General features: G+C 44.6%; 2 protein-coding genes and 1 long non-coding RNA gene across 3 annotated transcripts; all 3 read right to left on the bottom strand.

Annotated features, from left to right (window-relative positions):
* Positions 1 to 438: 438 nt before the first annotated feature.
* LOC117834683 (uncharacterized) lies at positions 439 to 2526 on the bottom strand. The gene has a single exon (XM_034714212.1). It carries the CDS (start codon positions 2524 to 2526, stop codon positions 439 to 441), a length of 2088 nt encoding a protein of 695 aa, XP_034570103.1.
* Positions 2527 to 6204: 3678 nt separating this feature from the next.
* Positions 6205 to 10709, bottom strand: LOC117833992 (uncharacterized). Its single transcript, XR_004635642.2, has 4 exons — positions 10572 to 10709; positions 8150 to 10004; positions 7454 to 7525; positions 6205 to 6516 (listed from the first exon to the last, which is right to left on the bottom strand). It is a non-coding gene; the product is annotated as an uncharacterized lncRNA (long non-coding RNA).
* Positions 10710 to 11944: 1235 nt separating this feature from the next.
* Positions 11945 to 14188, bottom strand: LOC140223654 (uncharacterized). Its single transcript, XM_072295715.1, has 2 exons — positions 12194 to 14188; positions 11945 to 12120 (listed from the first exon to the last, which is right to left on the bottom strand). Exons 1-2 carry the CDS (start codon positions 14095 to 14097, stop codon positions 12096 to 12098), a joined length of 1929 nt encoding a protein of 642 aa, XP_072151816.1. The 5' UTR covers positions 14098 to 14188; the 3' UTR covers positions 11945 to 12095.
* Between the last annotated feature and the right edge of the window lie 11406 nt (positions 14189 to 25594).

Below are 25594 nucleotides of genomic sequence, written 5' to 3'. Positions count from 1 at the left end.
TGAACATGCACTCTTTGTAACACCCCATCCTCCAAAGCCGCACCGCCCATCCCTTCTGAGGGGCGGGCACGCGTATACATAGTACTCTGTTTACACTTTCGTCCTCGCTTCATGTAAAAGGGTTAACCTAAAGGTGCTATGGCTGGTTGACGAAGGCTTATAAGTTGGCTCCACCCTTGATAAACTAGCAATGTGGTACTAAACATGCGCACCTGTACTCATGGGCCACACTGGGCCAACCAAATTGGGTCGGGTGTCACACTCTTCTTAAGCAAACTTGCGGTAATTACATACTCCGACCCTGACCAAAATCCGACAACAGACACCACATGAAAAGAGATACAGACACACGACATGGATACAGATACAGACCCAACATGGAATGTTACAAGCACTAGATATATATAAGGACTGCTACGTGTGCACTTGTTGCAGAGGTCACACAACATGCTTTGGCTCTGTAGGGCCTCGCTTCAGCACACCGGCATGCGTGAGCAGCGCCCAAATGTGCGTGATGAACTCCCCTCCTTTTGGAAGAACTTCCAGGTGCACCCGGGCATCATCAGACGGTGAGATATACAGCATCATCTCCGCCCAGAAATCAGAGAGGACCTTCCACCGCAATTTCGAGTCTTGTATGCCTTCAATCTGCCTTGCAAGCTGAGCGCCCTTTGCAAGAAGCGGAGCTTCATCGTCATTACCGTCATTGGTGCTAATCTTCAATAGTTTCTTACACCTGCTCTCCAAATCATTGGCCCCTTCGAGTAGCCCGCCTAGTCGCTGCCATTGGTCGCCTTCTTTATCAATTGACTGATCAAGTATGGCTTCCGATATAGAGTGGTGGTCAGGTAAGAGGTCAGGTGCGAAAGCAAGCAGATGCATGCAGTACTTCGATAAAGTGGAGGCTGTTCTAACCGCCTTTGCTTTTTTGCCTTGTTTATCCAGCTGGTGCTCACTCAGTGTTGTAGCAATGTGCCAGACAAGAATGGTGCGAGTCACCGCTCCGACGGTAGCATTAGCATCACATGCCCATGAGAGGCCATGGACGCCATTCTTTTGCAGCGATGTTACGCCGTTCGTCAGGACTCCATTGCTTGCTAGTAGGGAATCAATGATGGCTTTCTTCACATCTTCGGACAGCTTCACTGAATTCTTGCTTCCCTTCATGGCCTTGTCCAGCAAGCCCAGTGTACCATAATGGAGACAACTCATAAGCTTACTTCTGCGGCCAAGATTTTCCAGGAAACAGTACTGCCCAAGTCTGCCCTTCCATGGGCGAAACGCCTTCAACATCAAGAGAAGACGTATGATCATCTCGGAGAAACAGCTTGTTTGGAAATAAGGTGCGGCGACGTAGCTCCGTATCAGTGCCACCTTAAACCAACCTGAGGCTATGTACAGGTACAGCTGGTATACCTCCAGGAATGCCAAGACAACCATTATGACTATGGTTTCAGACATCAGACTGCGCTTGCCATGATTACTGCGATAACGGTCGTCCTGATACTTGACGTCCAGGCAGGCTACTGTGAGCCACGAGCATAGGGCAATCATGATGACAGGCAGACAGAGAGCCAGGTATTTACCCTTTTGGTAAAGGTAAGAGTACCTTGTGTAATACATGTCATGGACAAAAACAAGCTCCTCCTCAATAACCCTGAAGGCCCGCAGATGTGGCTCGTCCCCGGCGAGAAGGCCTTTGAAGACGAAGTCATGGGTTTTCTGAAGCTCTGCCTTAGAGAGCTTGAACCCATCAAACCTTCGGTTGAGCATCTTTGAGAGTGCCATAGAGAGGCACAAGTCCTTGAGCGCATTACCCCGATCATCGGTGAGCAGATTCCCCTTGCACTGCCAGATCTGGTCCACGGTGGTAACCTTCAAGTCTTCCTGCTCGTACCATGGTGTGCGTCCACGCCGGTTGATGCAGTGTTTCTCTCCAGCGACCATGTACCGGCAGCCTTCCATGGTCACTGGATCGAAGGGCACCACCTTATACCGCATGTATTCGGTGATCACCCTCATGTTCTTGCCGAGGTAGGACTTGCTCACCATCCTCATGGATGCTATCATCACATATGACTTGAGGATGATAACAAACAGGATGGCCGAGAGCGGGTACCACAGGTAGTGCGCATCGTCCTGCTGCTCGAAGTCAAAGGCAAACAATATAATGATATACACCAGCAAGACACCTTTAAAGAGTTGTTTGACGTAGATGCTCTTCCAGCTGTTGATGTCGTTGAGGCGGCAAGCCGTGAGGCTGTCCGTGCTGCTGAGGAGCAGAAGCAGGAACACAGCCCACACGGTGAAGTCCATGTAGTAGATATCGGAAGACTGCATCCGCCCAATGGTGTAGCCCACCAAAGGGTAGGAGAGAGTGTAGACTCCCATCACGATATGATGGAGGAGGCCGTGGCTCAACGGCCGGCGTAACGGACCAAGTATATGCAAGAGGAACATGGCCACAACGGCCAGGTACACAAAAGCTTCCACAACATCTGTATTATCGTCGGCACAATGCCGCATGGGCGAATCGTCGCTTGGTTGGGGACTCGGTGCCAAAACCATGGCGGTGGAGTGGGCGAGCCTAGTTCTCTACCTCACTCTAGTGAAGAGAGTACACAGTTTGGAGTCCCGGAGAGCCCTGAGGTCGTATATATAGAGCTCAAGAAAAAGCATAGCTTGGTGCGTGGTGGTTGATCCGGGGGCGGGGACTCTGTCGAACCACATCCGGTGGTGGTTGATGCACACTTAGCCAGAGCTCTTAATGATGTTAAGGGAGCTAGCTAGCTCGATCAGTAGCTCTGCAGCAACAACATAGCTAAAGATTAAAGTCTTTCAACTTAGTTAATTAAATAAACTTGCTCATGGCACAAGTTGAAGCCACCCTTCAACTTGAAGAGATGCGTGGAGCATTGATTCCAAAACGCTCAATTTGTTAACGCTGTACTTGCTCGTGGAAAAATGCAATGAACCTAGGTATAGGTGGTACTTAACCTTGTGATTAGGTGTAAACTAACCATAGATCAAGGTATCAAATTCAGTTTGGTTACATAAAGTGCTACCTATAGTGGCATTCGATCTATCGCATGCATGATTTGGGTATAGACTTGCGAGGCTCACTGATCGGAGGCTCTCGTAGCGACTCAGGGCTTGAAGACTTCACCGTGCAGGTAGTTTCGTTAGAGTGACCATGACTAGACATGCCTTTTGGAGACTATATGGACAAAGCTAGATTTAATCTGATGATATTACAAAGATGTAATAAAGTACTATACACACACACACACAAAATATTGATGATTTTGGCGTTCGAGATGTCTTTACCGACCGTTGTATATGCACGATGACTTAATATTTTTATCACTTCAACAACCTTATACATACAAAACTATCCGTATGTCCATCAATCATTCCAAGACGTAATACTATATGTGCCATTAATCAAACTGCAAATATAATACCATATTGAACCAGTACTGATGGGGTGGTATTTAAAGGTTAAGTCGATTCAGCCTCAGGATTAGACGACGACTTCTGTGAGGTCAATGTATCAAATTTCAGTTTGGTGCTATAAAGTGATCATTCTGTCGCATGATTAGGTTAAAGGTCATACAGGTTGTGCTAAAGTGTGGCAAGTGGGTATATATGGAATGAACATCCTAAAATTATCTTCAGTGTCATGGAGTCTTAAACAAGTAGTAGAAGGAATCATAACACATGAGCATTAATTGTATTGCTTTGCTGACCCTACTAGTGTTTACTAGCTATATATCAAGGTCCATCCACAGATATACTAGGATCCAAATAGGGTTACTATCATCCGCCTCGTGGATATTACCCCAGGAAAGTTCGCACGAAGCAAATATATCAATAGGGTCTCCGACCCTCACAGTCGTCAATCTGTGCTGACCAGACCTGGGACTATGCGAAGGTTCATTTTAGACTTAACACGAAAACTCACACCTTTTGGTGTTTTTCATAAAAATCATTGTTTAGTGGAATGGCTGAGGCAACATGTCCATACAATAAGTCCACATTCCAAGCAGTGCCCTCTTTCAGACAAAGCATGTGGAGCATTTGGACTTGGAAAAGGTCAAAAAGAGAGAGCAAACAAGCAGGGATCACTGATAGCAGCAAGGATACTTGAGTTTTGGACTAGAGATGAGTGCTTAGTACCTTGCTAGTGGAATGAGCGCCCGGCTAAGACGAAGACGTTGACTTGGTGAAGTCATCAACGATTATTTGCAGAGCAGTTGCTTTTTGAAAAGCAACTGTGCCTGTACCTTACTTAATATATGCATAGAATTGCGAGGCCCACGGATCGCGTGCGCTAGTATGGCTCCGGAATCGAAGACCAAAAACACTCTTGCACGTTGCCAAAAGTGCCAAGTAAGCATGAAATTACCATGCTAAGATGCCCTTCACTCATTTGAATGTTAAACTGATTAATGTTACAGTGACACGGTGACTAAAAGACATACCTTTTGGAGACGCCTTGTTTTGCCGGCACCGAAAAAATTTAAACACAACGTTAATTACCGGACATATATACATTAATTTGGTTGCATCATCCAGAGACGGCATGCTGACATCACACATGCATGCTTGTGTAGTATACTAGCTAGTATTGTGTGGTAAGCATACTTATCTTTCCAGTAGGGCATGTGATGGTGACTCGTGCACATGAGCACTCGATTTCTTTCCACCCCACTTGGCGAAGACAAGCTGCAGGGGGTGGCCATGACCACTCGATTTTTATCCTTGAACGTGGCAATTGGCATCTATTTAATTAAATTTGCACTAAAAGCACCGTTCGGCAGGACTTTTTGCACATCGAACAAGACGTGTACGGACAATAATAAAACTTGTGTATTAAGCTCTCCTAAAACGAGAGTTTGTAAAGCCAACTTGATCACGTGCTTAATTATCAGGCAAAGACTTGGGAGGTCCACGGTACTAGGTCGTCGAATATAGAGAATGAGTACGTTTATATACACTTTCTTCAGTGAACGATGATGAGGAGACCGTGCGACCGTATCGACACAAGAACTTCCAAGAGCAAAACCATATATAATACACGCCATGGAAAGATATATGTATACATGAAATGGTACTCCCCCGCACAAATGTCTTTCCTGTATTCTTGAAAACAAAACGCAATAAGCAACAACGTTAGGCCACATCACTAACTAATGGAATCTATATTTTTCCTTTTAAATCACACTACTATATAAATGGACATCACTCCTCGTTCAGGAATGTGAACCGGTAGTGCATACGAGGAATCAATACCTTGGGGGTATTACTCGCAGTTCTACAACTGGGTATGAAAGGTAGTATCTCTCCCAGTTTATAGCAAGAGTAGGGGGTGTGATGCACCACACACTACTGGGGAATCCACCTTTAGTACCAGTCTCAAACCTGGTTGGACAACTTGTACTAAAGGGGACCCTTTAGTATCAAGCCACATAACTCGTACTAAAGTGCTCATTTAGTACCAGTTGGTTGTGGGGACCTCCCTCTGGATCAGTAGCTGATATAATCCTCATCACAGATTAGCATCAAAATAATAAAAGATGCATAAATTTATGGAAAAATATTTTTTCACCACTCCACGGTCAGAATAAATTTAGAACTAGAATGTCTAACTTGTATAATGAAATCAAGGTTGAGTACACTTATGGTTGGTACTTAGCATTGAAATTATATAAAATGAAAGGATAGTCAAGGAATGGGACACGAGGTTTGGTTTTATCAAGAAACTCATTTTATGCAAGTTGAGGTGAGTTTTGGGAGAAGCAAAGAAAAAAACACTTCTAGAGGAAGCACAGAGACTTCACCTGTTAACCAAACATAATCTTTTGACTTTGAAACTGGTATGGACCTTGGATGCTGATCGACATCTGGAGGACAAGGATTTGTTGGGACAACTAGTGCCACCAATGATCCTGAAGGACTTGAGTCTAGAAGGTTATAGTAGTCCAAGCTTTCCTGACTGGCTCATGGCAATTTTTCATCATCTCCCTTATCTTACTTGTATTAAATTGGTGGATCTGCCGACATGTAGCAACCTACCACCACTTGGACAATTGCCGTACCTGGAGAGCCTGCTTCTCTGGAATTTACCCAACGTTACAAAAATTGAAAGGGGTATCTGTGGTGGAAAAGGAGCGTTCCCCTAATTGGCAAAGTTCACAGTGGTTTTTATGCAAGGATTGGAGGAGTGAAATACTGTCACACCTGATTTTAAGGACAAAACCGAGTGCTTTCAATATATGTGCACCAGGATCAAGTTACACACATGTATGATAATAGTGAATAACAAAGACAGTGCTAAAACGAATAAAGGGAGTATTAAACATTATTACATGACCAAAAGTCTCAATAAGACATAAGCCTAATTATTACGCAGTGGAACTCCAAAGACGATGACGACACCACAGGCAGCTGACTGAAGAACTGTACGCCTAGAACTCCTCAAAGTCGTGAGATACTCCTCCAAATTAGCTTGGTCTGAACAGCGGTTTTGCAAGGGTGAGTACACTTATGGTTGGTACTCCACAAGTCGTGAGGAATAGTGTAGTGTAAGGCCAATCAAGGTATGGCTAAGGTGTAATTAGCATTAGCTTTTAATTAAGTTGGTCAAATTTTATTAGCAATTAGCTAAATATAAGTTTATACCACCCGAAATTAAACATGAGCATAAATAAAGTCAACAACATATGCATAAAATGACAACAATTTAAATCTATCTTCCGATAATATTATCATGTGAGGGTCCAGCCGCTCTTAACCGTGAGCACGGCTGATCGATCAGTTTTACACTCTGCAGAGGTTGTACATCTTTACCCACAAGTCACGTAAAAGTTCAAAAGAACTTTGGACCCAACCATGCGGTGTTTGCAAGGCACCATACTACACTTCCGAGGTGTGATTGCATAGGGACGCTACGAGGCCTTTACAAAGATTCATTAATCGGTGGTAACCCGCTAAGGTTTCGGTGTCTGGCGTGCACAACCTATCATAGGCTGCTAATGCAACAACTCAGTCCCCCCTCTTGCCTCATCACGAGTAAGATTACCCCAGACTAAGGTTTCTAATTATTCAGCCAAGACCAGAGCCATTTAGTCTTGTGGTAACACTGTTTTCCCGGGTGGTTCTCCATGTTCCGATTAAACATTTGTGATATTGTATTAACGGAAGGTACAACAGAAGTAAAGCAAGATTAAATGTTGAATTCAGTTAAACCACCATATCCCAAGTAAGCTCTAAGCATAAGCTACCCAACATAAAAGTAAACCTGGTTGGTTAAGGCAAAAGTAAATTAAATCTAGTCGAACCTTATTTGGGACCCATCAATTGAATCTTAACATGTGCATAGCATGGTTGTTGAGTACGAGAAAGTAAAAGTGTATAGGACTAAAAAGTAGTGATCAAGGGTACGACTTGCCTTCTTGGCCTTGCTCTTGCTGTTCGTACTCCTCGAAAGCTTGATCTCCAAATCCCTTGAACTGCTGAACGTCTACACGCGTCACACGAGCACATACAAGCAAACAAATACAATACATAAGAAAACAGTACACCAATCATAATTAAAAAGAGAAAACATGTTTGAAAATCTATTCTACGCATTAAAACGAACACACGGATATAAAGAACGTTAAAAACGAAGCTATAAAGCAAAAGATATGCTTAAAACAAGATGCAGGGGCATAACTGCGAGAAAAATTGAGATTACAAGGATCTGGTTTTAAATAGTTTTGAGCTGCGGGAGGATATCAACGCAAAACGCAGAAACTGCAGGGGTTAAAGTGCAAAAGCGCGGCTGCTGACTCGGCTGAATTGATGTGGACCGTCGGATGGCGATCCGGCGGCCGGCAGCTGCTGCGCTGACGTCAGCGACGGCGAGCGGCGGCGGAAAACGGCAGTTCGCCGGAATCGCCCGGGAACGCGCGACTGGGTGCAGATTTGAGCGAGGATTAGACCAGCAAATAGAAACGAGAGCAATGAACTCATTTGGGATGCCGACGGTGAGGACTTGGCGACGGCATAGGCTCTGGCAAGAACTTGCGGCAAGGAAAACAAATAAAATAAAACAAAACGCAAAACGCAGGGATGCACGGGCGATGTGTAGCCGGGTCTTCACCTTCCCGCGGAGCTTCTGGTGGAGGTGAGGACGACGAAGGGGTGACGGCAGCGCGCACAGAGGAGCTCGAGCGTGGCGGCAGATGCTTCGGGTGGCGGCGCAAGGAAGCTGTAGATGCGAAAAAGCTTGCGGTTTTGGGGAAAAAGGAAGTGGCGGCGGCCTTTTGTACCAGCCCTGGCGAGTGGGTCCGCATCGAGTCGGACGCGGGCGCGGCACGCACACGGTCCGGGCTTGAGTCCGATTCAGAGAAGCGGCGCTGGAGGAACGCGAGCGATTTTGCATGCGAGCGGAAGAAAACGCTGCGAGGAAGATGACTGCGGGCCCTGCTTGTCTGCGGCAGGAGGAGAGCTGCGAGCGAGAGGAACCTGGTCACGAGCTGGGCCGTTGCCTTCGAACTGGGCCGAGGCAAGCTAGTTGGCCTGCTGCTGCGGAAAGGTGCTGGGCCACGAGCAGGGCACAGCGTCGGGCCAGAAAGGAGCTGCTGTTTCCGAAGCAGAAACAGGAACTGACGGAAAGCCAGAAATCAATCGGAGACTGAAACTGAATGCCCCAGACTCTGAACTTCGGAAAAAACAGGACAACCAGCCAACTGACAGAAAAATAAAAAAAAACTTAACAACCCAAAAGCAGTACACAACCACAAAACCAGGCCACAAGACTGAAAAAGCTTGATAGGAACATCTGGCGACTGACAACCAAAAAGCTACAGAACTGCAACTGAAGAACTAGAGAACAGATAATTAACTGATTGAACTCTGAAACTGAAACACCCAAGAGCAGGAAGCTGACTGACAGAAAATTCAATACAGCAACCCAAGGTGAAACACAAATCCTTCTTCAAGCATTCAACAAAGAGATATGCAACAGAATGAATGCCCAATAAAATCCTATATTTCATTATTAAATTAGAAAAATGCTTGGATGTCTAGAAAAATGCAAAAATGACCTTACATGCCTTAAACAAGCAAATTGTTTCTAGCAAATTTTAATAAAATGCAAAGTTGTAATTTTTGGGTGTTACAAATACAACGTGCCCTGGCAAAGATGGCGTGGAGGAGTTCATGTTCCCTATGCTAGATGTACTCGGGGTATTTGAATGTCCAAAGTTGAGGTTGAAACCATGCCCACCCAAATGTCGTCAGTTCATAATATCAGAAATCGACCATGTTATATCTTCACTGGAGGTGGTACAAACCAGCAGCCATCGCTGCAACTCTACTCCAACCACACCACCAGCTTGACTATCAGCACGACAAGCCAGCACTAGAGTTTCAGGCTGTTTCACCACTTCCCTGCCCTCCGGAAGTTGAATTTCTCGTTCTGTTCAAATCTGATGAGCTTGCCGGAGAGCATACAACAACTCTCCTCCCTTCAGTCACTCGAGTTGAAATATTGTCGCAGCATATCAGCACTGCCAGAATGGCTCAGCAACATCTCCTCTCTCAAAACACTCATGATTACTCGTCTTTGCCTACATGTATAGACCTAACATGCATCGGAATATTAATTATTGAGGCAGCCCGATGGACAATCAATTTCTAAGCTTGGGGAAGGATGAGGACGTGGAAGTCGTCGTGGACTAAGAGTAGTGGATAAGGACGACACGAGGATGACCGAACAGTGGTGCGAGGACGAGCGAGCAGCCGGCAGCATGGGCACACCAAGGCACTCACCTATTTTCTTTTTACAAAACTATCAATGGACACGTCGTTTATAACTGAATAAATCAGGTTCCACCATAAAGAATCTTTTCAGCTGACTATACGCTCAAATCGCTGCGAGGACGAGCGAGCAGCTGGCGGCATGGGCACGACATGCATGCAGAAGGGTGGAGCGTCCCCTTCGAGCAGCAATTCTGCATGATAGGTTAAAATGGCTCAATAAATCAATCAAATCATGAATAGGAAATACACTGTAATCAATCACTAGCAGCCAGGAGAATGAAAATTAAAGGACTGCATGCATCCGAAGTTTATTGTTGACAGCAGCTTGTGTGCTTCCGAAATTTGCCAGGAAGTTAGGAATAGTACCACAGAGATTCTTGAAGGAGAGGTCTAAATATGCTAAAAAAACACTGGAGGGACCGGGTAGCTTGCAGTTGCCATTGTATTAAAATCCTCTCCATTCTACCTCACATTTACTCTCGATTCTCCCTCACATTCTACCTCAAAATCCTCTCCATTTTCTACTTCACATTTTAGCAACTATACTATCCATCTCCATTCTACACATCAAGTTGTTTTAACTCATACTAATCATATATAACAATCAAACTATCCATTACATCCTAGCTCAAAAACATGTATAAATACAAATCCTCTTCATTCTCCCTCTTTCTAGCAAGCAAACTCATTCTTCTCCCTCTCGAAAATATAAAACAAAGCAAAACAACAATAAATAAACGGAGGATGAAGTAGCTAACCTTCACAAAACTTTGGATGAGTGAAATCTCCATGGAAGTGAGGAAAAATATTCGGGCAGCACCTCCCCTAGGCTTGCTTCGGGAAGCGTCTTTGTGGAGTGGACTGGCTCGGGCTGGAAGAGGAAGAAAGGCCTCTATCTTAGATTTTATGGGGGGATGAGCTTTTATCCTAATTTAAATTCCAACCAGGATAAAAAGGAACATCTTTTGTCCCGGTTGGAAGTTTACTCCCGGTTGAAGCCTCCAACCGGGATAAAAGCACCACCCTTTTATCCCAATTAGAATTACAAACCGGGAGTAAACCGGTTGGAGCTTCCAACCAGGACAAAGCGCTACCCTTTTGTCCCTACCAACCGGGAGTAAACGTTTACTCCCGGTTGGTTATTCCAACCATGACAACAGGGTGGCGCCGTCGGTGGCTGGATAGCTGTTACAACTGGGACTAAAGGGTCACCTTTATTTAGTCCCGGTTGCAAATATCAACCGGGAGTAAAACTCCGTCCCATTCCAACCTACCGTGACGCGTCCCCTTTTGTCCTGGGCCAACTTTAAACCGAGATAGAAGGGGGCGCATGGAAGGAGAGTTCTCTACTAGTGTCTTCTAATTGAATAAATATGTGCACATTGTTGGCCAATTTAGTCTGCGTAGAGAACAAATGATTATGCATGGAGAATGCATTAGTCTATAAAGTGAAAAGATAATTTTACACCGCGAATGTCCAGATCACCTACAATAAGTTCATGTCGCGAACAAGAAGTCCACGTCGGGAATGATGACAAACATGATCCTCCTGCACAAGCGGAAGGTGAAGGGCCATATTCAGACGCCAATCCAGCTCTGACCCTAGGTCCCATATAGCTGCTAGAAAACAGTGAACCAATGCACATAGGTGGTTGGCTGAAGGCCCAAGATACCAAGGTCCGGCGCTTGAAAGCTTGTTCCACGAACATGTGTACGAGGCCTACACAGCCCTCAGTGGATTCGCTGATGGAACCAGTACGTACGTGCTTCGAATCCAAGTGTGCATGAAACCTCATGCCGGTGTGGTAGGGTCAATCTCTGCTACAACAGGACCTGCTCGATTCACAGACGAACAAATACAACTGAGAGGGAGTGGATTTTGTGCTGCGATGAAGCTGCAGCGTTTTCGGATTTCTTACTGTTTATTATTTGTGCAACATAACTAGCAATCGTAACACGATTCTCACCAAAATCTGACAACAGACACGACATGAAAAGAGAAAACAAACTCGACAGACTTATTAGACATGGATGTATTGACTGATGCGTGTGCACTTGTTGGATAGATCAGACAACAACATCCTTTGGTTATCATCTAGGGCCTCGCTTCAGCACACCAGCATGCGTGAGCAGTGCCCAAAGATGCGTGATGAACTCCCCTCCTCTTGCAAGAACTTCCAGGTGCTCCCGGGGATCGTCGGATGGCGAGACGTACAGCATCATCTCAGCCCAGAAATCAGATAGCACCTTCCACCGTTTTGTGGAGTCTTGTATGTTATCAATCAGTTGCCTTGCAAGGTGAACGCCCTGCGCAACGAGCCTTGTTTCATCACCAACACATTCAACATCAGTAGTGCTAATTTGCATTAGTATGTCACACCTGCCCTCGATCTTCTTGTTCTTTCCCTTTATCTTCTTGTTCTTTCCCTTGATCTTCTTTTCCTTGGCCTCTTTGAGTAACTTGCCTGCTTCGTCGATTGACTGATCAAGTATGGATTCCGATATGGAGCTGTGGTCAGGCAAGAGGTTAGGTGCAACAGCAAGGAGATGCATGCAGTACTTGGATAATGTGGAGGCTGTTTTGACGGCATCTTCTTCTCTGGCTTTTTTATCCAGCTGGTGCTCGCACACCGTTGTAGCAATGTGCCAGACCAGGATGGTGCGAGTCACTGCTCCGTCTGTTGCAGTAGCATCACATGCCCATGCTAGAAGACCATGGACGCCATTGTTTTCCAATGATTGTAACCCTCCCGTCAGGTAGCCCTTGCTTAGCAGTAGGGAATCAACAACGGCTTTCTTCACCTTTTCGGACAGCTTGACTGATTTCTTGCTTTCCTTCTTGGCCTTGTCCACCAGGCGTAGTGTAGTATGATGGAGACAATTCTTAACCCTGCTTTTGCGGCCAAGTTTCTCGAGGAGACAGTACTGGCCAAGTCTGCCGTTCCATGGGCGAAACGCCTTCCATATCAAGAGAAGACGTATGATCATCTCAAAGCAACAGCATCTTTGCAGAAAAGGAGCGTTGACGTAGCTCCGTATCAGCGCCACCTTGAACCAACCTGAGGCTATGTACAGGTACAGCTGGTATGCCTCCAGGACTGCCAAGACAACCATTATGACAATGGTTTCAGGCAACAGACTGCGAATGCTATTATTACTGCGATTACTTATATAGCGGTCGTCGTCGAGATACTTGACGTGCAGGCAGGCCACTGTGAGCCACGAGCATAGGGCAATCATGATGACAGGCAGACAGAGAGCCAGGTATCTACCCTTTTGGTAAAGGTAAGAGTACCTTGTGTAATACATGTCATGGACAAAAACAAGCTCCTCCTCAATAACCCTGAAGGCCCGCAGATGTGGCTTGTCCCCGGCGAGAAGGCCTTTGAAGACGAAGTCATGGGTTTTCTCAAGCTCTGCCTCAGACAGCTTGAAGCCAGCAAACCTTCGGTTGAGCATCTTGGAGAGTGCCATAGAGAGGCACAAGTCCTTGAGCACCTTTCCCCGATCACCAATGAGCAGATTCCCCTTGCAGTGCCAGATCTGTTCCACGGTGGTAACCTTCAAGTCGTTCGGCTCCTTATACCATGGCATTTGTCCAGGCCGGTTGAAACATTGTTTCTCACCGGCGACCATGTACCGGTAGCCTTCCATGGTCACAGGATCGAGGGGCCCCAGCTTGCTGTTGTGAGCTATATACTGCATGTAATCGGCGACCACCTTCACGTTCTTGCCGAGGTAGGACTTGCTCACCTTCCTCATGGAAGCTATCATCACATATGACTTGATGACGATAACGACCAGGATGGCTGTCAGCGGGGGCCACAGGTATTTCGCATCCCCCTTCTTCTCCATGTCCTGGCCAAACCTTAGCATGATAGACACCAGCAAGAATCCCTTAAAGAGTTGTTTGATGCAGATGCTCTTCCAGTTGTCGATGTCGTTGAGGCGGCAAGCCGTGAGGCTATCCGTGCTGCTGAGGAGCAGAAGCAGGAACACAGCCCACACGGTGAAGTCGTTGAAGTAACAAGTGGTAGACTGCATCAGCCCAATGGTGTAGCCCACCAGCGGATAGGAGAGCGTGTAGACTCCAATCACGATGTGATGAAGGAGACCGTGGCTAAACCGCCGGCGTAATGGACCCAGTATATGCAAGAGGAACATCGCCACAACAGCTAGGAAGACCAAAGCTTCCACACCAGCTGTATTATCCTTACGGCAACCTTTCGAGGGAGGGGAACTTGGTGAGGGACTTGGTGCCCAAACCATACCGGCAGTAGCCATGGTTTCCTCCCCCACAATCTAATCAGAGTGGACTAGCCCCAGTTCTCTACCTCACTCTAATTAAGAGAGTACATGGTTTGGAGTCCAGAGATCCCTGAGGCCGCATATATATAGCTAGCTTAAGAAAAAAACATAGCGTCTGTAGACCATATCCAATAGAATGAAAGCCTTCTGGTAAAATCACGGTATAAATTTTTACGTGAAAAATTTACCTAGACTAAGAGGACCTTTAGTCTTAAATAATTAGTCCCAATTAAATTTTAAGACCTGTGCGTCTCTCCAACCGGAACTAAGGATCACTTCCACCAGTGGGCCTAAGAGATTGCTACTTTTGTTTCTTCCTTAACTGAAGAATGAAATTCCAAATGCTTAAATGCATATATCACCGACGAGTGCTATGGGCATCATGTCGACACGTCGACCGTACTAGTTAAGCTCCACATTGGAGCATAAGTGATGAAATTACTCATCATACCTCGAGTAGAAACCTCTGCAGGAACCTTCGTCAGTTCGTTCATGCTGGCAGAAAAGCAAAACTAGTAGGACTGTTGAAGGTTTGCCCACATATACCAAAATAATCATCCGTGGGCTGTTGACGACCTACCATCTAGCTAGACGCTGTTGTGGCGGGCACGAATGCATGATGGATATACGGATATGGCCCCAGCTCTATATCTTCCAAACTGCAGCCACGTGCTTTCAGTTATTTTAAGCAACTGGCAACAGTAAACAAGACATGGATATTATGATCGAGCTACCTTATAGTAACACAGTAGTATCAAAATGGCCAAGCATCACCAGGGTAGGATCCGCATGCTAGGTAGCGAGATGAAGATTCCGATACACTTGCTTTCTTCTCAGCGGAAGAAATTAAATTCAGTGAACACAAATAATACATAATGTGTGCATCATCGGGGCACGATGAAGGCGTACCACGGAGACGATCGACTAGCTTTGATCGTAAGGGCCCGCCTTGATTCGTTGCTTTAATTTTGGTCGAGGAGAACCACCAGCATGTTGCGCCATTATTCTATGGCAGTTGCTTGCGGGTCGCTACGCGTCCAAGACCTTGTTTAGTTGGTAAAATTGGGAGGTGCCAAATTACTGTTATAGCACTGTAGCACACTGTAGCGTTTCGTTTGTATTTGTGAATTATTATCCAAATATTGACTAATTAGGCTCAAAAGATTCGTCTCGCAAAGTACAACAAAACTGTGCAATTAGTTTTTAATTTCGTCTACATTTATTACTCCATGCATGTACCGCAAGTTTGATGTGATGGGGAATCTTCTTTTTGCATAGTGTCAAAGTTGGAAGTTGGGGATGAAGTAAACAAGGGGCAAGTGCGCCGGCCCCTTAATTTCAGGCCTTTCAAGGTTCTATGCTTGGTGGGGCTCTAGCTACTGTACGCTGTACTACAGTGCTGCATTGTAGCACATGCTGGTCCCTCCCTTTAAAGTTAATTGTCTGTTCTGTTGACCGACCTAGAGGCTAATTATAGCTTTCGATTCTTGCAAATGGAAATATATAATCACACAAATAAAGCTCCACCGCCGGCGTAACGGACCCCGTGTATGCAAGAGGAACATGGCCGGGAACAGGAAAGCTGTCACAACAGTTGTATTATCCTTGGTGGGAGGAGACTCGGTGGGAGACTTGGAGGAAAAACCATGCTGGGAGCGGCCATGGTTTCCTCCCTCCACAATCTTATCAGAGTGGGTGAGCCCTACTAATTCTCTACCTCACTCTAATGAAGAGAGTACACACAGTTAATTTGGAGTAGTCCCTGCAGAGCCCTGAGGCCGTATGCATGGATATAGCTTAAGAGAAAAACCATCGCTTTGAAGTTCCGCCTACAGGACAGATTAAACACAAGGAATATCCTTCGCAGAAAATGGAGAATTCTTGATGATTATAGCTGTGCCCTGTGTAGTTCTGGTATCGAGGAGACCTCAAATCACCTCTTCTTCACATGCTCTTTTAGCCAATGGTAAAATCACGGTAGACCAGTCAAATTGTTTGCTACTTTTATTTCAAGCAAACCAGCAAGGTGGCCTGCGCAAATATCCCAATTTGACGTGTTTTAACATTAAGCAAAAGACTAATTACGAGCATTACTGCGGACCAGATTGAATATAAAACTTTATCTGTTCTTTTTGTATTTGGAAATCAACTGCACAAGCATATCCCAATTTGACGTGTTTTAACATTAAGCAAAAGACTAATTACGAGCATTACTGCGGACCAGATTGAATATAAAACTTTATCTGTTCTTTTTGTATTTGGAAATCAACTGCACAAGCATAAAGTTGTTATGAATCCGTGTGCTAGGTAGCGAGATGAAGATTCCGATACACTTGCTTTCTTCTCAGCGGAAGAAATTAAATTCAGTGAAGCCAAATGCATAATGTGTGCATCATCGGGTCACAGTGAAGGCGTACCACCGAGACGACCGACTAGCTTTGATCGTAGGGCCTGCCTTGATTAGTTGCTTTTGGTCGAGGAGAACAACCCGTGATGGAGTTGGTTGCCATTCTATTGCAGTTGCATGCGGGTCACTAGTCACTACTCGTCAAAGTGTCTCCCTTAATTTCAGGCTTTCAGGCTTTGCAAGATTCTATGCAAGGTGCGTGGGGCTATAGCTACTGTACGCTGTACAGTGCTACACTGTAGCACATACTAGTCCCTTCCTTTAAAGTTAATTGTCTGTTCTATTGACTGACCTGTTGGCTAATTATAGCTTTCGATTCTTACAAATGGAAATAGTCACACAAAGCTGAACTATCGGCGTAACGGACCAGTGTATGCAAGAGGAACATGGCCACAATGGCCAGGAACAGGAAAGCTGTGACAACAGTTGTATTATCCTTGGTGGGAGACTTGGTGGGAGACTCGTTGGGAGACTTGGTGGAAAAACTATGTTGGGAGCGGCCATGGTTTCCTCCCTCCACAATCTTATCAGAGTGGGTGAGCCCTACTAATGCTCTACCTCACTCTAATGAAGAGAGTACACAGTTTGGAGTCCTGCAGAGCCCTGAGGCCGTATGTATATAGCTTAAGAGGGAAAAAACATCGCTTTGTAGTTCCGCCTCCAGTATAGATTAGACACAAGGAATATCCTTTGCAGGAAATGGAGAATTCTTGATGATTATAGCTGTGCCCTTTGTAGTTCTGGTGTCGAGGAGACCTCAAATCACCTCTTCTTGACATGCTCTTTTGGCCAATGGTATTGGCGTCTAATCCACATTTATTCCATTTGTACAGAAAGTATCTAACCAAAAGATTAATTATGTGCATTACTGTATCCAAGATTGAATGTAAAATTTTATTTGTTCTTTTTGTTTTTTTCGTGCTAATTTTTTTACTTCCTTATTGTGCATACTGATATTCACTACGCCAAAAATGATTTTTTAGTGACGGTTAAAACGTCACTGTAGACCCACCAGCAACCATGAGCCAACACAAATAGGACTCTGTGCTGGCGGGTGGATTACTATGCTAGCGGTGGTTAGGTGGCCCGCCAGCACAGCGAGTTTTGGAATAATAAAAAAGGCTGGTCGTCGTTGCTGCCACGCCCGTCGCCCGTACGCCGCCGCAGGCTATCGTTGCTGCCGCATCTGGACGCCCGTCGCTCCCTCACCCGTACGCCGCCGCACGTCCGCTCGAGGCAGCCATCATCGATGCCGCATGTCAGCTCCGTACTGGGCAGCCGTGCAGCGCCTGCTCAGAGGTGCATGTGAAAACGCTGGAGGAGACCATCGGCCGACGCACAAACCACGATGGGATACATGGACCCCGTCTTCTTCCAGTGAGCTCACCACGGGAGAGAGAGGGGAAGGGATAAGGACGCTTGAGATATTATTCCTTAGGAGAGATGTGGAAAAAATATTATTACTGGCGGGTGACATTATTGCCCGCCAGCACAATAACCCACAGTGGTTATTGTGCGGGCAGGTGCTCTCCGTTAGCACAGGAAACTACTGTGCTGGCGGGTGACAATCACGCCTGCCAGCACAATAATTTGCTGGTGCCACTACAAATCGATTCTGGCATAGTGATTATTACGAGGTAGCTTATGGAGAGAGTATGTATCAAAATGGCTAACAAGAAACGATGTTGTATTTGAAAAATGGCAATAAAAAACTTTTTTCTCGGCTGACGCAAATTTTGGGCTCAGTTGCACCGCAGTGACCACCGGAAAGAGTTGCTGATTGGTGGTGTCGGTAATGAAGTTCTTTGGCTCCGATGTATTTATAGACCTTTTAGTTAATTTCAAGATTTGTTATTATAGCTTTTTAGTTTCAAGATTTGTTATTATTTGGTGGTGTGGGCAACTAATGTCTTTTTTGTCATGATATTTGCCAGTGGTCATATCTAGTGTTTAAACACTACGTATAATAATTGTGGATTTGCTCCTTCTCACTTGTGAGAGGCGGAGCTTTCAGGCATTATCTAAAAAAAGAGTTCTACAGCGTAGATGTCTATTTACTTTGGCACTTAATATCAAATTGAACAGGGAGTAAAAAGTTGCAAGTACGCTAGCAAGCAAAAATAAAAGAGAAAACATATATACATGCCTTACTACCTAGCTTGCTAATCAATTCTTTGGAAAGTGGCTACTGTTAGAGAAATGACCTTCCACCCTCAACAAAGATCTCGGTCAGTTTTGGACCCCGTACTAAAGAGGCTTTAATCCCTAATCTTAATTTCGTGGTCGGTAGAGACACCTTCGTGGTAATGGAGACCCCTTTGGTCCCAGTTGACCGGGACTAAAGGGCCACCTCTAGGATTAAAGGGTCCCCCACGGGTGAATACATAAGGATAGCACCCCCTACTTAGTCAGATGTGTTGTGTAGGTGAGATGGTAAGGAAGCTACACATGAGGCAAGAGGTTGCGGGTTTGAATCCCATGCATCGCGTACGCGCATATTTCACGTGAAAATTTTACCGGGACTAAAGAGTCCTGAATAATTAGCACATATACCAAAATAATCATCCGTGGACTGTTGACGACCTATCATGGGCATGCAAATTGATCAATTTGCCACTTGTGTACAAGCTAGACGCTGTTGTGGCCGCCATGAATGCATGATGGATATACGATATGGCCCAACTATATATCTTCCAAACTGCAGCCACGTGCTTTCAGTGATTTTAAGCAACTGGCAACAGTAAACAAGGCATGGATATGACTCCTTTGGTCTCTTGCATGGCCTACTTTTGGCAGACTGTTAGTGGAAGCTAGGTTGGCAACATGGTTCCGAAGAATCCTCAGATTTCTTCATCTCAAAATATTTTTGATCCGTCGACAAATTTTCTGAGGTATGGCCGTGGCCTAGCAGGTAGATTGCACGCTCATCTTTCCACAGTTCTAGCATATATACTTCCAGGATGGTGCTTGCGATCGAATTCAGCAAGGTACACCATTTCAGTACGCATAGTACTTCCCGGATCCAAATGTAACTCATTTTAGACATCAAGGCAGTACCAAAAGTGGGTCTTTCAAAAAAAAACTACAAAAAGTGGGCATGAAAATGTCTATGCTCTTAATTACGTACTCTTTTAACAAGTAGTTAATTACTGAAGTCCATGGGACATGGGAGTCTCAGAAATAAAAATTAAACTCATTTAGCAGGCCAATATAAAGAAATTAAAGGATTGGATTTGGTATAGATCGGAGCGAAGATATATCGTGGACGGACTAAGACTGCATTTTGGACTATGTTTAGGGTGAAGTCATCATGGGATTTCATGCTTACATCACCCAACGCATGGATAATATATTGTGTGGTCACAAGAAGCTGTGTGCACATGGTTGCTTTGCTTACCATATTCCATTCCAGTCCACTTTTCTTTTTCTGATAAAGACAGATAGCCCATCTGTGTGTTCCTTATCCTTCCGTCGATCTCAATATCACGGGTGCACAGAGGAGGTAGCCGCCGGGACAGACCAACAACCAAGGCGGCTGGTGGCCAACAAGAGCAAGTGTGACTTGGAAAAAATATTGGAGTAGTGCTGCTTAGATTTCATTTTGTATTCATTTTATTGTTTAACAAATTGTATTCATTTAATAAAAAATAATTTTTTGTTTAAGTTAAACAGAGAATTATATTATTCATTTTAAAAAAGAAATTCTCCATTTCACTTAAAAGATAATTGTTTTTTACAGCATTCTCTGTTCACAAGTTGAGCACAAATAATAAGGGAAAGAGGTATTTAGCGTGATAACATAGGAATCTTCACCCGTTTTGAATGAGAACAAATTAAGTTAGCTTTGATGATATTACAAAGATGTAATCAGGTCGTATATATCGAAGACTGATGACCCTTCGTGGCGTTTGATACTCATCGACTATTGTACCATGCATGACGACGACTTAAAATTCCATCACTTCAGCGGCCATGAGTAGTTGAATTGATTAATATGTCGGGCCGAATCATTGTCTAGTTTGAGATGTTTGAATCGGTATTAATTGATCTTAACATCGTGATGTGGTAATATCGAAGTTCAGTTTTGTAGTAGTGGTTCACATAAGGAATCGTATGTGTGAATGGTATTTTTACATGAGGTTCCTTCAGTGACCCGCATAATAAAACTTCTAAAAAATTGTCTTTATGTATATTTTTTATAAGTTGAGTTCGGAAATAAAATTTTTTGGAGGGATATATCATGTCTATCACCATCTCTAGTAACATTCATAAAGTATTTGCAATGCTGTTTGGTATACACGTTTGGAATATAAACCACTATACCAAGTTATACTTCACCAATGATGATGTCACAATGGTGTACATTCCAAATGTACATGTATCGAAAAAGTTTGCAAGAATTTCACAAAGTTTATTAGAAATAGGGGTCGATATAACATCTTCCTTCCCAAAGTTCCAATATATTGCCAAACTGAAAGTAAACAATAGCTCAAGCGAAGTCCTCCTTCCTTATGTGGCGGCGCAGCTAGAGCTAGGAATGGACATCATCTTTCGTCTTCGTTGTTTCTTTCACGTCCAACAATCGAATGACTACAACCCAAAGTACCCTTCTCACAGAAGCCCAAACTAACTAGGCCCATTAACTACTTATTGATTGATGTTTATTGGTGGTGGACAATAAAAGCAAACTCCCATTAATCTTAAAATGATATTGGGACATCCCAATAACTAGTTATTGGAAAATGGTCATTGCATTGGGTGGCTTTCGCAGATTCTTTTAACAGACTATTTCTAAGTTCGTGTTGTCTGTGTTCTAATTATTTTCCGTACGTAATCTTTCTATGATGATGATATGATATACTATATATAGATATTTGCTAATAAGTAAACCGGGTATCCTCACAGTTTATACACTTGTAAATATAGGACTTAATTTTATTATAATATGTAGAAATTAGTTGACATCCGTAATAAATATACACTACCGGATATAGTAGCTTTGCCAAGTATTAGAGGCACTCGGCAAAGCCACAAAAACACTCGGCAAAAGCTTTGCCGAGTGTAGCAGTTGGCAAACAGCACACGGCGTTAATTTTGTTTGCCGAGTGTTACTTATCGGGCACTCGGCAAAAATAAACTCTCGGCAAAAAAAAGTTAACGGGATGGTACAGTGACGGTGATTTTATCGAGTGCACGACGGAAAAACACTCGGTAAAGTTCAGAAACTTTGCCGAGTATCAAGCCCAAAACATTCGACAAAAAAGTGCGCAACGACCAGATTTTTATGGTTACTTTGCCGAGTGTCAAGGACAATACACTCGGCAAACTAAAACACTCTCAAAAAAGGTTTCGAGAGTAACAGAAATTGGCCTTTTTAACGAGTGCTTTGCCTTAACACTGGGCAAAGCCTCTCTTTGCTGAGTGTTACACTTGGCAAAGCGACCAATACATCCCTTTTTTAGGGTTCGGTCACGTATAACGGACCCCCACTCAATAACCATCACATGCATAATTCACAATAAACCATCACAGACATAATTCACAATAATCATCACAGGCATAATTCATAGTAAGCATCACAGGCATAATTCAACATCATGGGTATAATTCATAGTAAGCATCAAACAAGACACAAATACAAATGTAAGTCATAACTAAGTCACAAGTAATCACTACGGAGGCCCTGGGAACCACTACGACAAATCCGGGTCTTGAGGTTGAGTATTCGATGCCAACGATTTATTCTGCACAAAGGAGAAGATATTGCATGTGTGAGACAAGATTGATATTTATATGTCATGCACGTAATATCTAAGGTTTCTAAAACGGAAGTAATGTGTCTAGAAACTATTTTGAGCTAGCATATCATTATTCCATTATTTCATGTGGTTATAGCTCAAATTCAATTGATATCAATTAAAATTCTATAATTGCAGTTAATAAATTAAAATTATCAAACAGATTCAAAAAATTACCAAAATTTGACATGAACCAATCTAGGTTGTCTATTCACTATAAAAAAAAGTTTTGAAGTCAAATCCCAATTTGACCGTCACTTTGAATCGAAATCTTACCGGATCCTTTTCCACGCTACGATTCTTCTTCGGAGATGCTCTGGTTTGTAAGCATCTGTTGACGCCAGATTTCATCACTAGTAAAATCGGTGCCAAGAAGAGAGGGAATCGGAGAAGCACAGTTGGGAATCGGTCGAATGGTGGTACAGTGCGAGATCGGCCGGTGACTTCTGTCTCGCTTCGGATTCGAACGGGCTGGGGTCCCAATCGGTTGCCTTCTGCCGATAAGGATTCGGCCGATTAGGAGGTTGGCTTAATTGGGCCTGTATGGGCTTGGAAAGGAATAAAAGGATAAGGGGGAGATCAGCCCATGAAGCATAGAGTAACCAACCTAGCACGAATCGTGTTTGTAAATATTCGTTTTCTGTTTGAATTAGGGATAGAATTCTAGTCGGTTAAGAAGTCATCTGTACGGGGCTATAAATAGCTACCTTTGTAAATCTGTAATCATCAACAAATCAATACAACCAACTACTTTTTCCTCGCACTTACTTTCAAGCAGGCGACTTCGCCAAATACTTTCTCTTTTCACGAGTTCGTACGGGTTGGCAGGGCTGCATCAACTTGATCTCCGGCCGATCTTGTAAGTTTCGCTTATCGAGTAAATTCTAAGCTTTAACTTCGGGCGCATCGCTATTGTTTCGTTTAGATTTATTCACTAGTTATCGATATTTATTAGAATTATAGGTTTTACCTGTCTTTCTAGTCTTATCACCAGTTATCCAGCTAGGAATTGGTAGTCTCGGCTTTCCTTACGTTCTGCTATTTTATATATTGCCGATTAGATCTATTCCTAGTGTCGTTACCCTAGCATTGTGCCGATTACTCTAGCAGTTTTCTTTCTACAAGGCTACAGTGATCGGCTGCCCTATAGCCGATTTGTTTATTACGGCAAAATCGGCCGATTCGCTGATAAGCTTTCTCGAGATCGGAAACTTAGCCGATCGCGATTTCTGGACCTGACATGTATTCTTCCTTGCCAATCAACAGGTCAGATTGGCTGGCACGCCGCGCGAACCGCACCAGGGCAATCACCCGAACAGGAGTTAAGCAAATTCTCCCGGGTCGTGTGTCAGACGCTGGGGATTCGGTTGACCGATTTCTAGCGCCAACACACTTTTGGCACGCCCGGTGGGACCAATACAACCGCCATCATGTCGAAAGCTGCTGAAGTCTCCGAAGAAAACGTAATCGAGGTGACAGAAGCAGATCTGAAGGACGACCAGAAGGAAGAACTGGACAAGTATACGGCACAGTTCCGGAAAGCTTGCCTACAATCTTTCAGTCGCTCCAGAAGCGGGGAGACTATCAAGAAGACTCCGTTCCCTGCTCCCCGCCAGATCACGATTTCTGAGGACTCGGACAAAATGGCCGATATGATTCAACAATCCATTTAACACGCCTTCGTTGATCAGTCCCCAGTACTTTCAAATATGGTGCACAACGCCGTTGTCAACTCCTTCGCTGGTGGGATACCTCAAGGATACAGGGGACCGGCGTATTTTCAGCCGATTCCACCAAACCAGAATTATTCGAATTCGGTTTCACAGCCGATCCAATTTTCTGTCGGGGGTTCAGGTGCTTCCTCATCATCAGCTCCTATGGGGTATCACTCCATCCAACTGTCTTCTGCACAATTCCCTCCAGTTAGCCCATCACCCTGGGGGGCACCTTCAGCCACGGCCGGTCAGAATCAATCGGCCAGTCAAGCAAGCCCTCCATTCCAGGCATCTTTCCAGGCGGCCAATCGGCCGACCATACCGCCATACCAGCCTGTCGCTCCGGAGGTCAACAAGACAGCAGAGCTCATGCTATATGATGAAACAAGTGGCTCATTCAAACAGCCGACCTTTACTACGCAGCCGGCTTTCACTCAGATACCACCTGCTTTCACTCAACCTCCGTTCATTCCACCTCCGGTTTACCAGCATGTGCCAATACCTCAGCCAACGGTTCACCAGCAACAGCCAGATTGGTCTGCACGTATTGCGGAGGTGATGCAAGAACAATTCGGCTTAAAGCCGAAAGTACAAACTTATACCTACAGAACATCATACCCATCTACATATGACCTTTTGTTGTTCCCCCATCGGTATAAAGTTCCTAACTTCACTAAGTTTTCGGGGATGGATGACACTTCGATCGTAAAGCACGTGAACAGATTCATCATCCAATGCGGAGAGGCAGCTACGCAAGATGCCCTACGGGTACGGTTGTTCTCATCATCTTTGTCTGGTTCGGCCTTTCAATGGTTCACGACATTGCCGCCAAACTCGATTATCACATGGGCCGATTTGGAAAGACAGTTCCACAAATACTTCTACGCCGGGGTGCATGAGATGAAACTGTCCGATTTGACCAGCCTCAGGCAAAGAAGTGACGAGCCGATATCCTCGTATGTACAGAGGTTTCGGGAAATCAGAAACAAGTGCTATTCCCTGGCTCTAAACGACGCGCAGTTGGCCGATATAGCTTTTCAAGGCCTTCTGCCCCACATCAAAGAAAAATACGCCTCACAGGAGTTTGAGAGTTTGAGCCAGATTGTCCACCGATTGTCTGGACAGGAGGTACGTTCCTTCGATCCACGGAGGAATTTCCAGAAGAAAGTGGCGTTCCTGGAAGAGTTAGAGGATGAGGAAGACGTTGAAGTCGGACTCGCGGAGTGGATCAAGGGAAAGAAGCCGATATCATGCCCATTCGGCAAAAAGGAGCCGGAGGTATTCGGTTTTGACACGACAAAGGCCGATAAAATATTCGACCTTCTCCTCCAGGAAGGACAGATTAAACTCTCGCCGTACCATACAATACCTTCTGCCGAACAACTAAAAAAGATGAAATACTGCAAGTGGCACAATGCCACATCCCATGATACTAATGAGTGCAAAATCTTCAGGCAGCAGATACAGTCAGCCATTGAGCAGGGCAGACTTAAATTTGAAGTGCCGACAAAATCGGCCAAGCCAATGAAGATCGACCAGCACCCCTTCCCCAC

This window comes from Setaria viridis, chromosome 8, assembly GCF_005286985.2.
Source record: "Setaria viridis chromosome 8, Setaria_viridis_v4.0, whole genome shotgun sequence".
Lineage (NCBI taxonomy): Eukaryota > Viridiplantae > Streptophyta > Magnoliopsida > Poales > Poaceae > Setaria > Setaria viridis.
Note: the sequence above shows the minus strand (reverse complement) of the source record. Positions and strands in the feature narration are given on the sequence as shown.